The sequence below is a fragment of the Onychostoma macrolepis genome, chromosome 21 (genome assembly GCF_012432095.1).
Source record: "Onychostoma macrolepis isolate SWU-2019 chromosome 21, ASM1243209v1, whole genome shotgun sequence".
NCBI classification, from domain to species: domain Eukaryota; kingdom Metazoa; phylum Chordata; class Actinopteri; order Cypriniformes; family Cyprinidae; genus Onychostoma; species Onychostoma macrolepis.
This window is the reverse complement of record NC_081175.1, coordinates 145,964-160,115: the sequence shown is the minus strand read 5'-3', so window position 1 is coordinate 160,115 and position 14,152 is coordinate 145,964. Positions and strand designations below refer to the sequence as shown.

The 14,152-nt window shown below is 41.7% G+C and overlaps 1 protein-coding gene across 1 annotated transcript in view; it reads left to right on the top strand.

Moving 5' to 3' along the window:
* The window catches only part of sec24a (SEC24 homolog A, COPII coat complex component), a 34,990-nt gene that overhangs the window by 11,645 nt on the left and 9,193 nt on the right, over window positions 1-14,152 (top strand). Inside the window, exons 4-15 of the mRNA XM_058758872.1 lie at window positions 4,710-4,966; window positions 5,879-6,060; window positions 6,128-6,230; window positions 7,391-7,517; window positions 7,607-7,716; window positions 8,235-8,347; window positions 8,424-8,542; window positions 8,621-8,676; window positions 8,749-8,955; window positions 11,118-11,241; window positions 12,315-12,473; window positions 13,294-13,578. Of these exons, the coding sequence (XP_058614855.1) occupies window positions 4,710-4,966; window positions 5,879-6,060; window positions 6,128-6,230; window positions 7,391-7,517; window positions 7,607-7,716; window positions 8,235-8,347; window positions 8,424-8,542; window positions 8,621-8,676; window positions 8,749-8,955; window positions 11,118-11,241; window positions 12,315-12,473; window positions 13,294-13,578 (1,842 nt within the window). The remainder of the gene's footprint in view (window positions 1-4,709; window positions 4,967-5,878; window positions 6,061-6,127; window positions 6,231-7,390; window positions 7,518-7,606; window positions 7,717-8,234; window positions 8,348-8,423; window positions 8,543-8,620; window positions 8,677-8,748; window positions 8,956-11,117; window positions 11,242-12,314; window positions 12,474-13,293; window positions 13,579-14,152) is intronic.

Below are 14,152 nucleotides of genomic sequence, written 5' to 3'. Positions count from 1 at the left end.
ACACATATTCCAAAATGTTTCACTTGATTTCATTCATGTAGTCAGGAATTATAGTTTGGGAAAAGTCTAACTAGTAAAATGTGTACAAGTTATGTAACAACACAATAACAACAGATGCAAGTAGTCTTAGGGTGCTTTCACACCTGCCTCATTTAGTTCGGTTGAATCGTACTAGAGTTCGTTTTCCCTCTTGGTGCGGTTCGTTTGGGCAGGTGAGAATGCAGCGGGTGTGCACCAAAAGCGGACCAAACAAGCGTACCGAGACCCAGCTGAAGAGGTGGTCTCGGTCCGCTTCCAAACAAACTCTGGTACGGTTCGTTTAAGGTGTGAATATGAACCGGCCTTGATCCGATCCAAATGCAGAAAGCACGCTCAGAAAACACACAGCTCACGCATATAGTGCTGTTGTTTGCATTTCAATCGCTTAAATCACTCGTTTTCAAACCGCAATGCTGAACAACGCATGCAAATGAGTTTTCGTGACAATAGCCCCCCCAGCAACGTGACATGAGCGCACTAAATAGGCTAAAGCTTGCCGCAAACCCCGGCAAAAGTTACAATGAATGTGTCTGGGGAAAATAGTAAGGAGATATTTGAATTATTTATTAATAAACTAGAGTTTTCTGAGTTGGTGTCAAAAAGATGAAGTTAAAAATCCTGACTCGCCATCTCCTCTTTGGACACGCCTTAAGAAAGAAATGCATCTTTACGGATTATAATGAAAGAGTTTTTGTTTTGGATATGATTTATTTCGTTTTGTAGAAATTCAAAGCTTTCTAAAGATATATTCATCATGTCTGTAAGGAAAACATTCACTGAGTTACGGTTCATTTTTGACGGGAAGCGCATCCTATAGTTTTCTTTATTTTAGAAAAGCATGTTTTCTTGATATTGTGAGTGCACACAAATAAAAATATACCCTTTACAGTTCCGAACGATGTATTATTATTATCTTTATGAGCAACAATTACGGCGTATTTGTATGATGTTCTGAAGCGCGCTTCAGCTTCCACTCTCCGCACAAATGATTGGATATGCGCCTAGCGCACATTTATCTAGGTTAAATGTTTAAACTAACATTTTGATATGCTTTGAGTATTTCATATCTATAGATTTAATTTTTGGTAAGTCGTAATTACAACATTGTATGACATTGTCACATATATGATGCTCATAAGTTTCTTCATATTGCGTTATCTCATGACAGCAAATCAGTAAAAATAAAAATTGCACTACGAAAGATCTCCATGATTAGCCCGTTTTTGCACTTCCTGTTTTTCCCTGCTTGAGAATTTCTGTCCAATGAAAGGATGACCTTAGCACACGTGGGGTTTTGTTTACAATTTCTAGTTCACTTGCAAAAAGGGCAGTGTGAAAGCGAACTGCACCAAAAAACCCAAAAAACTTCTATTTGGTCCGAACCAAAGCAAGTGAACTATCGGACTTTCCTGGTGTGAATACACCCTTAGGCTACTCATCAGAGTGATATTCTTCACTGAATCCAGCTGCGTGACGGAAACAAAAAGTAATGTTAACCGGGATGAACTTGTTTGTTTACGCGGAGGTGATGTGGGCGTTTACATTCGCGCGCGCCTCATGTGGCTGTTTGAATGTGAAAAGCGGTGTGGGCATGACCACATTAGATATGAGTTGAGATGGAAAACTGGACATCACGTTGGTTTCATACGGATTACTTTATCACAGAATATTTGTTTTGGATGTGACTTCATTTAAAAGTAGACATTTCAAGCTTTCTATACATATATTTCTCATGTATTTGCGGAGATCGTCTTCGGTTACATACGTAACCTCGGTTCCCTGAAAGGAGGGAGCGAGACACTGCGTAGCTTACACTTGGTGGTTATCCCCCTCCTCCCAAAATACTGAAGCCTTTTATTGCATCACGCTGGTAAATCTTACCGGCCAATGACGCTCGAGCACTCGAGCTAGGGGCGGAGCCACCCACTATATAGGTCGACGTCCAGCGTCATTGCCTCAGAATCTTTCGACTGTTTGAATGGGTACAAGATTCTGAGGATTACAACACAGCAGCGCGCGCAGTGTCTCATTCCCTCCTTTCAGGGAACCGAGGTTACGTACGTAACCGGAGATGTTCCCTATCAAGTTCGGTCTCTCGACACTGCGTAGCTTACGCATGGGGAACGCGTACAGTCCCGCTGTGTTGTATTCCATACATCTGGTAAGAAGAGTCTAATGAGCCAGACCCAATAGAGCCGAGCCCGTTAACTGCTTCATAGAATACTCAGGGAAACCAACGCCCTCCAGCTCCTGCGGAGCGGGACTAAGCACAGTAATAAAGCACAACACCACACATGGACTGGCCGCAGCGCTGCTGGAGCCACGTACATATACAGCATTTACCACTTGATTTACATAGGAAAAACAGTGTACCTACCGTGGTCGACAACAGCTTGCACGCATGTAGAAAACCGCTGACTATAATTATCTATTATAGGCATGTCTTGGTTCTACCGGACCTAGTCGAAACCACCCTGATCATCGGTGCAGGCGGCAGCCAACTGCCAAGCTGTAGATGCATCACTACAGACAGAACGAACGGTGCGAATGACGGAATCTTCAGGTTGTAAAATCTAGCAAAAGTGTCTTGTGAAGACCATCCTGCTGCCAGACAAATATCCTGAATCGACATACCTTTTGCCCAAGCCCACGACGAAGCCTCATTCTTAGAGGCATACGCCAACGCGATCGCTTCCACAATCCAATGTGACAGCCGGTGTTTTGACTCTGGCAGTCCCTTGGTACGGCCACCGAAAAACATATGAACAGCTGTTCTGCCTGTCTGAAATGACTAGTCCTCTCCAGATAAACTCACTTTGTAAAAGTCCTCGGGGCCAAAGCTAAGCCGAACAGGAGAACTTTGAATTGATAAGCTCTGTCCTCGAACTCGAATCTTAGAAAGCGCCTGTGACGAGGGGCTATCTGAATGTGAAAATGGGCGTCTTTCAAGTCCACCGAGATAAACCAGTCCCCGGGCTGAATGTGCGCGAGGATCTGTTTCGCAGTTATCATCTTGAACGAGCACTTTGCAAGTCGCGGGTTCAGCGGTCTCAAATCTAGAATAGGTCAAAGACCCCCCGTCCTTTTTGGGGACTAGAAAGTAGCCACACTCCGTATTCTCTGGGGGAACCTCTTCTATTGCCTGTTTTGCAAGGAGAGAAAGAATTTCTGCTCTCAAAACCGGTGCATCTCTGTCCTGCACATCTGACATCACGCCGCTGAAACGGGGTGGTCTGCGTGCGAACTGAAGCATATACCCGCTCGAAACTGTGCTTGGCACCCATTCTGACACTCCTGGAAGCACGCGCCATGCGTCCAAATAGTGAGAAAGGGGTTGAAGTGCCCCGTGACACGTCTGGGACGGCTCGTCGTCTGATGACGGGGAGCCGCCCACCACCCGCCCATCCAGCGTTCTCTACATGGGCTCGGCCCAGACAGAAGACACACGCGTCATGTGCATCGGGGAGCTCATTGAGCCTCCGCATGCACAGCACTCCTTAAGCAACATCTCGTCTTCTTGCCGGATCGCCAAAGGGGAACTAAAGCAAACGGCGTCCTCTTAGGGCATTGTCAACGGCGAGAAGTTAACTGCGGTGAGTAAAAATCTTCGAAGTCTTCGATGCTTGCTTCGTGAAGGAGAAAGATTCTGAGGCAATGACACTGGACGTCGGCCTATATAGTGGGTGGCTCCGCCCCTAGCTCGAGCGCCATTGGCCAGTAAGATTTACTGGCGTGATGCAATAAGGCTTCAGTATTTTGGGAGGAGGGGGATAACCCTCTAGCGTAAGCTACGCAGTGTCGAGAGACCGAACTTGATAGGGAATCATGTTGTTTTATTTACGTGTCTGTGAAGAGAAGAGACAGAGCTGGTAGAGAACACACCCTGTTTATTTTCTTTATTTTATAAAAGCACATTGTTTTGTTGTCTTTATGACTATACAGAAATAAAAGTAGACCCTTTGCAGTTTCAAACGATACCTTATTCTTATCTGTACGATCAAAACTGACAGTATTTTTAGTTCTTTTCACGGTCATAAAGAAAATACGAGACTAGTGCGGGACCAATGTGAAAATCAGACCAAATTTTTATTGTAAATCTTAACCGGTCGATGGAAAATAGGCTCCCTTGTTATCCGGAGTGTTGAGATTCTTAGAATGCACATTAGCTTACGCAGAACTGTTTATGGGGCATATAAAATTTTATTGATCATTCTGACTCATCTTTTTAATAAAAAAAAAGATTTAAAGGCTGATATGTTGTAATTTTTATTTTTAAAAATGGTCTCAACTTTTATTTGAACGTAGTAGATAACATGTTATGAATATTTTTTTGTTAGTTTAAAATCTGGCCATGAACATTTTTTAAAAATGTTTTATTTCACTGTTTATGCAAACAAAAAGTGCATAGTATTGCAAATTCTATTTGTTGGCTTTTGTCATAAAACTTGATAAAATTATTTCTGTGTGTGTGTGTATCAGTACTTCTTTAATATTTCCAGCACATTTTAACAACGCCGTATATAACAGTTTGGATTGATATTTAAGAGATTTAAGTACTGTATAAAATTGGTAGCTCTCAGCCGCTTTCATTTTTAAAAAGTAGCTCCCAAATGAAATAAGGTTGGAGACCCCTGCTCATGCGATTCAGTGTGATGTTTTTGTGTCTGCAGGAGTGTATCCCGCTCACCCCGGACACATGCACCGGCCGCTGGCCAGCTCTTACCCCTCATTACAGCCGGCCTATCAGAGCGTGTCCGGCGCGCAGACGCCGCCTCCTGCGCAGACGCAGCCGCAGCTCTACCCGCAGATGCCTCCTCCTGCGCAGACGCAGCCGCAGACGCAGCTCTACCCGCAGATGCCTCCTCCTGCGCAGACGCAGCTCTATTCGCAGACGCAGCCACAGCCGCAGATGCAGCTCTATCCGCAGGTACGTCTGTCTCAGATCAGACTCATGCTTTAACTCAGGAATCTCTCAGCACGGAGTAGTTTTCAGCTGCTCTGCACTCGCTCTATGAACTCTACACACTTTGGTGCCACTTTTAAAGGTGTGTTTTTTTTTTTTTTTTGTAGTAATAGATTGTAGGTGTAGATATTAGATGGATGTTAGACTGTTATGTAATACAAAACTGGTGTTTTTTTTTTTTTTTTTTGTCCCAGTTCAGAGTTCTTGACCCTCTCTATTATATTGGCGCTGAATGATTAATTTACATGGCACCAGTATCACAAATCGCAAAGCCTATGATTTAATCAAACAGATAATTAAAAAATATATATATTTTATATATTTATTTTCCAAAAACCACCAAAATAAAAGCTCAATTTTGCATGACTGTATTTAAAAATAAAAAAATTCTATATTTAAAACAAAATAATTATTTTTTAATAAAATGTTTTTTTTTTCACAGTGTAATGTCATTATTACAATAGATTTCCTATTTTGTTTAATATTTATAATAATTACAATAAGTCGTTATTATTGTTTTTTTATTTCTTATTTTCTATGCTAAAGCTACCCCCAACACAATCACCCCAATTATTCTATAATTATTATTTCTTTCCTATTTTTTTCATATCACAATATGAAACCTATTTACAGAAGAAAAAAAAAATATTGCATTGTCAGGTTTTCCCAAAATCAGCACTACAGCATGCAGCATTTAAAATCATATAGCAATGTTATGATCAAACTGTAATGTTATGAAAGGAATACAAATATGCTTAAATTCAGGAATTAAAATTTTTAAAGAATAAAGTCCTCTTACTGAGTTTTTTGTGAGACTGTTTGTGGTTTATTGTCTGAGAGCAGAGCTAAGCCGGTGTTTGTGCTGTTCTCTTGCAGCCGTCTGCAGCCGCGGCTCAGCTGAGCCACTCGTTAGCGTCGTTAAGCCTGCAGTCTCAGCCTCCGGAGGCTCTGAGGGTCGTGAACCTGCTGCAGGAGCGCAGCCTCCTTCCTCCGGGATGCGTGCCGCCGCCGGTGCCCTGTCTGCCCCACGACCTGCAGAAGCTCAACTGCAGCCCAGAGTCAGTGCTCCTCTCTCTTCTCTGTCGCTGGGGTTTGTGCTCTCGCTGACCGTGTTCTCGTCCGCAGGGTGTTCCGCTGTACTCTGACCAGCATCCCGCAGACGCAGTCTCTGCTGAACAAGGCCAAGCTTCCCCTCGGCCTGCTGCTGCACCCCTTTAAAGACCTCTCTGTGAGTCACCTGATCCTCAGACACCACATCTCACCGCCGCGGAGTAGGGCTGGGCATCTCCAGCTCCAGTTTAGAACCGGTTCCAAATTCCCAAGAACTGGGTGTTCGATGAGACGCGTTTCCATTCTGCTTAACGATTCCTGTGTTCGCATTTTAATGTGATTTTAACACGATTTAAGTGCAGGAATGGAAAGAACTTGCGCCCTGTTTGCGTTCAGTGCAGACGTCTTTTCCACTGCAGAAAAGATCGTTCCGGGCCGGAACTGACTTCTTTCATATTTATCGACCAGTGAACAGAAAACTACGTCAGTCTATCATCATAAACAGCCGTTTCTGTCTTAAGTGAACGTAAACATGAGAAAGAAAACGCTCGTGTTCAGTATTTTTAGATCTGTGTGCGTTCGGTGTTAAAGAGACAGCAGCCTAATAAACACACTGCCTGTCATTAATGTTAATCGAAGAACAAAATACATTTTATTTATTTATTTTTTAAATCTTATTGGAATCAAAACTTGGAATCGATAAGCAGAATCGGAATCAGAATTGATGAAATTGAAACGAGACCCAGCCCTACTGCTGAACACTGAGAGCACCCAGAAATCAAAACTCATCATTTACTTCCCTCGTGTCCTTCTAAACCTGACTGACTTCTGTGGAAGGAGAAATTCAGTGTTTTGAATTTACTTTCGGTAATAATGAACAGAAATTGAAGCTTTCCGGCTTCAAAAAGCACACAGGAGCACTGTAAAAATATCCTAAATGGCCAATAGGCCTAGTCAGACAGTGAAAAGAAGAGGAAAAAATTACTTGTTTTTTTATTTAGTCGCCAAATTGCAGAATTGCGTTGTTCGGAAATGCTTCAGCTTTTTTATAATTTTTTTTAAAATTTAAAACATTAAGATATTAATCTTCATTATTTGTACTGTGTAAATGCATTCATGCCACCTCAGGGCTGCATTAAACAGTCTGTAAATGCATCTAATGCCAGTTCAGATGCAGCTTCTGTGCTTCACTAATGCCGTGCAAAGATGGATTTTGTTGATATTTGGCTAGTAACTGTAGAGCTTTATCAATCCTATCACTATCCCTATGCTCATCTCAACACGAATGACGGAAATGATCTTATGAGTTATAATTGAGCTAATGGTCTTCCTCTCCAGCAACTGCCTGTGGTGACGTCCAGTAATATCGTCCGCTGCCGCTCCTGTCGGACGTACATCAACCCGTTTGTGACCTTCATGGACGCTAGAAGATGGAAGTGCAACCTGTGTCACCGAGTCAATGATGGTGAGCACTAGTGTGATTGAGATTTGGTTGTTAATGCGGTGTGACATCTGAATCATGTAAATGAATGTTTTTGAATCCTGTGATCTCAGTTCCAGAGGAGTTCATGTATAATCCGGTCAGCAGATCGTATGGAGCGCCTCACAAAAGACCAGAGGTGCAGAACGCCACCATCGAGTTCATCGCTCCGTCAGAATACATGGTACGGTTTATAATTTGATATTTTCTGTTTTTGTTGTAATTTTAAAGTTTTAGTCATTTTGTTGAATGTTTTTGTCTTTTTTTATTAGTTTTTTTTGTTTAAATAATTATTCTGAATATTTTGAAGTTTTTCGTTTTAAATTGTTGAAATTTTAACATTGCAGTCATTTTGTTGTGTTGTTGTCATTTTTACTAGTTTTTATGTCTGTGAGGTTTTTAGTAATTCATCTCAGTTTTAGTTAATCATAATCAAATGAACAATGTTTCCATTGCAACTAGCTTATATTGAAAGTTCCGTTTTTTTAATATATTATTTTAGTTATAATTTAAGTAACTTCTTAAAATGGTTTTAGTTCCCTGTAACCCTGGTTTTATGTAGGCACTGACAGACAGTTCTATCTGTAGCATCATAGTATAATATGTTAAATTACATGAGCCATGCAGCAGGCATTTATAAATACAGACTGAGAGTGTGAGAGGTTGAGAAGCGCTTGTCTGAAGCGCAGTGTTTGTCCGCAGCTGAGGCCGCCGCAGCCCGCCGTTTACCTCTTCCTCCTGGACGTGTCTCATAACGCGCTGGAGACCGGATATCTGGACGTCGTCTGTCAGACGCTCCTGGACAACCTCGACTCGTAAGTGAGCATCGCTGATGCAGCTGCTGTCCGCTGCGCTTGAGCTCACTCATCAGTGTGTTTCTTTACGATGAAGGCTTCCCGGAGACACTCGGACGAAGATCGGCTTCATCACGTTCGACAGCACCATCCATTTCTACAACCTGCAGGAAGGCCTGTCGCAGCCTCAGATGCTCGTCGTGTCAGACATCGACGGTAAGTGCACTCTCCCATCAGTACAGATGTGCAGTGAGGTCTCAGAAGTGAGCTGACTGTCGGCCGTTCCTCCCTCAGATGTGTTCTTACCGACGCCGGACAGCCTTCTGGTCAACCTGAGCGAATGCAGAGAGGTGAGCGAGCGAGCAGCACGAGCGCTCTGGCTCTGTCGGACGCGGCTCTAAACGCTCTGGTTGTCGTTGCAGCTGGTGCAGGATCTGCTGGCGAGTCTGCCGCAGATGTTCAGTAAGACGATGGAGACGCAGTCTGCTCTGGGTCCGGCGCTGCAGGCCGCCTTCAAGCTGCTGTCTCCCACCGGCGGACGCATGTCTGTGTTCCAGACGCAGCTGCCAACCATCGGCATCGGCGCGCTCAAACCCAGAGAAGAGCCCAGCCAGAAAGCCAACGCCAAGGTTTGCCACCTGATCACTATGACGATTGATTGATTGATTGGTTTTGAGCCTCGGGTTCAATAATTTCATAGATGGTTGCTAGTTGGTTAAACTAGTTTTTAACACACAGTCTTAACATGGGGGCTAAGTTCATGCAACTGGCCCCTGGTTGTTTCAGTACGTTTTGTATAGTATTTTCTTTACTCTTTACTTCAAAAACTCTGTCTAAAAAGGGTAGTATTTGATGTATTTGAGGTCTGAGATGTGTGAACGGTGAAGAGAGAGAGAGGGCAAACATTTAGCATTTTAGATCAGCATTGCTGTTTAATCAGCCAATATTGTCTTTAATAGCCTGCATAGCACTTCATCTTTTATAACATGGGATTTTGACCAAATTTATTCAGTCTTGATTTTTGTAAAATGTTGCAACAAGATGTAAAAAAATATATATTTTTTATTTTTTTGGGGGGTGAAAAATGACAGTTTTGGTCATGTAAGGTAATAAAAAATACCTTAAAGTAACTACAAATCAGCGTGTAAAGCAAATATCTTTAAAAGAAATTCTGTTTGGAGCATGCCCTCGATCACTTAAATCGTAAATTCATGAGAAATTACCCCCTAAAAGGTCATTTAAAGTCATCATGTGAAAAGCCTTGAATAGACTTTACGAAAAATGGCTTTAGAAAGAAAGAAAAATTCTCATTTGATTTAGCTTTGCATAAATAATGATAATACTTAATAATGGACTTTTTAAAAATGCGTATTGAAATATGCAATGATTTAAAAAAAAAAAAAAAAAAAAAATGAAATGATACTCTGAATATGAAACTGCGAATATAAAAGTAGGTGGCGGTGAGTCACTGTCTTGATGAGCGAGTCATTGAATCATTCATTCAACCAGCTGATTCATCCAGAAACTAAGCAAGAGACTGTCTCTATGAATGAATCACTGAATCATTCACTCACTCAATTTGTTCAAAACAGTGGATTCATTTAGTAATGAATCACCGCTGTGTGTTTCTCAGAGACGCCCAACAGTTCTGCTGAGTTTGATCGGACCTATTTTTATTTGCGAAATTGATCAAAACAGGTATTATTCGTCTAATATGTAGCACAGTATGAACTTCTTGTTTATTGAACTGTTGTATAAATCAATATCACAATAGGGCCTTTCGCACCACAGGAACCTTTTCATAGTACCTGAACTAATTGTGGAACTACCCACTTTCTGGCGTGTTCGCACCGCGGGAACTAGGAACGGTTTTAGTTCCAGGAACTCCGTTTGGAGGAACTAAGTTGGCTCCTACTTCAGAGTAGAGTCTAAAACAGTTCTAGGAACAATCCGTGACGTAAGCGTACGCTGATTGGCTAAACGCGTACGAAAACGCCCTCATCCGCCATGATTTAAAACACTGTGTAAACACATACTGTGTAAACATTTATAAACGGCATTTACCTGAAGACTTCGTCTACGGTGTTTTGTGCTTCTGTCAGCCTCAATGAAATGTAACGCTGCAAATTGTCGTTGGAGATTCGACGTCCTCCGTGCTGTTCGTTCAGTCGCTTGACGTATACGTCGACATTCCATGTCCATTACTGTGAAACACGCGAGACACAACAACAACACCGCTCCGATCACAGCGTCCTCCATCCTCCTGTTGTTAACGTTGTTCTTCTTTGTTTACGTTGTTGAACGCCGCGTACAAATGACGTCGCTGTCGACCGGCTAACGTCACTTCTTAGTACTCGCTGTCGGTGTGAATGCAACCCTTTAAATGGTGCTGGGAAACAGTTCGTGCAAAATCGTCCCAGTACTTCAGTACTGAACTTTTAGTTCTGGAACTAAAGCAGTGCGAAAGGCCCTATTAGCACTGGTGCAGATATTAGGGAGAAACGGCACTCTTGCTGGTGTCATGTGTTAAATTATATCATATGATCTAAATACAAGAGGGGGATGTTTTTTTTTTTTATGGCTCATTTTTTAATTTTAGGTATTTTAATAGACTTTATCTCAGTCAGTCATCCTGCATCATGTTCTTCAGAAACTGCATCGTCTGCGACTGCACATCATAATTAATCACACCAAATTAATGTGTTAAATCAACAGCCTTTTTTACTTTTGTAAGAGTTTATCATTTGAAATGCTACATTTTCAGCTGTTTTGTGGTGGTTTTGCTCTGTAGGACGTGCAGCATCTCAGTCCTGCGACGGACTTCTATAAGAAGCTGGCTCTGGACTGCTCCGGTCATCATGTGGCGGTGGATCTGTTCCTGCTGAGCGCGCAGTACTCTGACCTGTCCTCTCTGGGTCAGTCACCAACTACCACAGCTTTACTAATAGCTCGAGAAGCGCTGTCTGCTTCAGGGTCACTGCTGAGGGATCGATGCAGGGACTTGACCGATGTTAGACAAATAAATCAACCCTGTAAAGCATAAAAAAATAGAAATAATTGTCCAATTTTTATTTTTTTTAATGGAACCGTTTACTTAAACACAATTGCAAACATTTTAAGGGTTGAGTATCATATTTGATCCATCAGGCTTTTATGGCTCATATAGTCTGATACAGTGAGAATATGGAGGAAAAACAGCTCAGTTTTATTCAGAGACTCAAACTGAGCAAAAATATGAATTTGCTGCAGATGCTGATATTTCTGTGATGAAATTCTGCTGCTTGTAATGTAAATCAATGAGATGTTTATAGCAGTACAGCAGATGCTGACATAAAATGATCTAGATATCAGCGGTCGCTCTATATCTCCAGTAATATGTCTCAGTAAGATGAGATGTAAATGATCCAAACATATAATGCAACGCTGATTGAGAGATGAAGAAATAAGCGCTCCTCAGACGATCATTCCTCCGCTGAGGAACCGTGAAAGTAAAGCTTCTGGAAACAAACGCTCCTCAAAAGATCCTGAAGATCAGATTTGAGACGCACTGATACTGGATAAAAACTCTAAACTATCAATCAGACAGAAGAGTTTGTTTAACAGCAAAGTCTGATCATTTAGAGCCTTAGAAATTCAGACATCATGTATGATTCAGTAGCTTTATAGAGTTAAATCATGTCATCAGGTTGTAAGAATCGGTGCATGTCATTTATTCATGTGTTTCACGCAAATTCACAAGAGTGAGTAAGACCGGCCGTCTCATTAATAATATCAGCTACTAACACTCAGATGTGAATTCACAACCCAGTCTGAGTGACGGATGAGGAGCGTCTGCAGTGCGCTTCATCTTTCTCCTGTAGATGTGTGTGTGATATAGTGAAACTGGACAGAACTGGTGTGGTCCGGTCAGCACAGATGAACGTTAATGTCTCAGTGTGGTTTGTGTGTGTGGAAACTCTATTAAACGATCCTTCATCTCCTCCCGAAGGCTGTATATCCAGATACTCGGCCGGAAGCGTCTATTTCTACCCTTCATACCACAAGCAGCACAACCCGCCTCAGACGGAGCGTCTCCTGAAAGACCTGAAGAGGTACCTGACGCGCAAGATCGGCTTCGAGGCCGTCATGAGGATCCGCTGCACTAAAGGTGTGTTCAATGCAGAGGTCGCGTTAACCAAAACATTTCCGTCATTTATGGAATTTCTTTTAGCCGTGATGAAGGCTGTTCGTCACTTAGACAGATTACACCGAGGGTGATCTATTGTACTTTATAACTGTAGTTCCCAGCCCTGTCCAGCTGGTGGCAGCAGAGCGCTAATGAAACTCTCACCGGTCTTTTGCTGTACGTTTGATTACGTGCGGGTAAAGTTCACTGCCGCTTCGCTTGATCTGAGGTGTCTACAGCGATCTGTCACACTACAGGATTTATTGCTTGAATTTCCTAATAAAATGGACAGAATTTGAAATCTGAGACTTTGTTTCATATCAAAAGTAACAACGCACAGAGCATAGCTTGTGATTTATTGGATGGGAGGCGCACTATATGTACGGTTCATTCATCAGCTGAAAACAGCATCGATTGGGATTTGAGAATCGATATTGGTTCATAAAAATGAAAATCTATTAAAATCAAGAAATTGGCCAGTCCTAGCATGTTTTGTTGTTTTTAGTGTCCTCTGCTGTCACTGCGGTGTTGAACATGAAAAGTGACGCCGCAATGTCTCTGTTCTCTTCATAAATAAATAAATGCACAAGTCTATATGCTCGCCCTGTAGGCTCATTATTAAAATAGAGAATGTGAGCAAAAATACAAGCAATTAAATGTTGTTATATATTTTCATATTTTAATTATATGTATATGATGATAATAGATTATGACGTAATTTTTACGACCCCGTGTGTCAGAATGACGGATGATGTTGGAGTCTGGTGTAGTAGAGCGCTGATGTGTGTGCTGTGCTCCTCAGGTCTGTCCATACACACCTTCCACGGGAACTTCTTCGTGCGCTCCACTGACCTGCTGTCTCTGGCCAACGTGAACCCCGACGCCGGCTTCGCCGTGCAGATGAGCATCGAGGAGAACCTGCTGGACCAGCAGGCCGTGTCCTTCCAGGCCGCGCTGCTCTACACCTCCAGCAAAGGAGAGCGGCGGATCCGTGTGCACACGCTGTGTCTGCCCGTGGTCAATTCTCTGTCGGACATCTTCGCTGGAACAGACGTCCAGGCCATCACGGCTCTTCTGGCCAGCATGGGTACGGCTGATGATCTGATCTGATCTCTGCTCGCAGACGTACAGGAACACAGCGTTCGGACGCTGAAGACACACTTAAAGGCCCAAAAATGTTCCTCGTCACACGGCGCAACCTCATACAGAGCCAGCAACGAATTAAGGACATACACAGATAATAAAAATTGATTATCAATAATATATAATGAACAATCAATAAATATGATATGAATAAAATATAGTATAATAAATGTAATAAGCTAGGAATTGTGCATAAAATTAAGTAAATTATAAATAAATTATAAAATTTAATGAACTATAAAGAAAAATGACAAAAACAGAATATAATACACGTATAAAATTGAAAGTAAAATATATAAATTACAATATAATAAATTAAAGAAATATGTGAATTAAAATTAGAATAAATCTAGTAAACTATTAAAAAACATAATGTATAATATAATTAACTTCCAAGAAGTACGGTCAATAAAATAGAATACAAATATAATAAATTAGCAGTAAACATGAATAAAATTCAAAGTAGATTATAAATACAGAACATAAAATGGAAAATAAAAGAATAAAATTGAATAAAT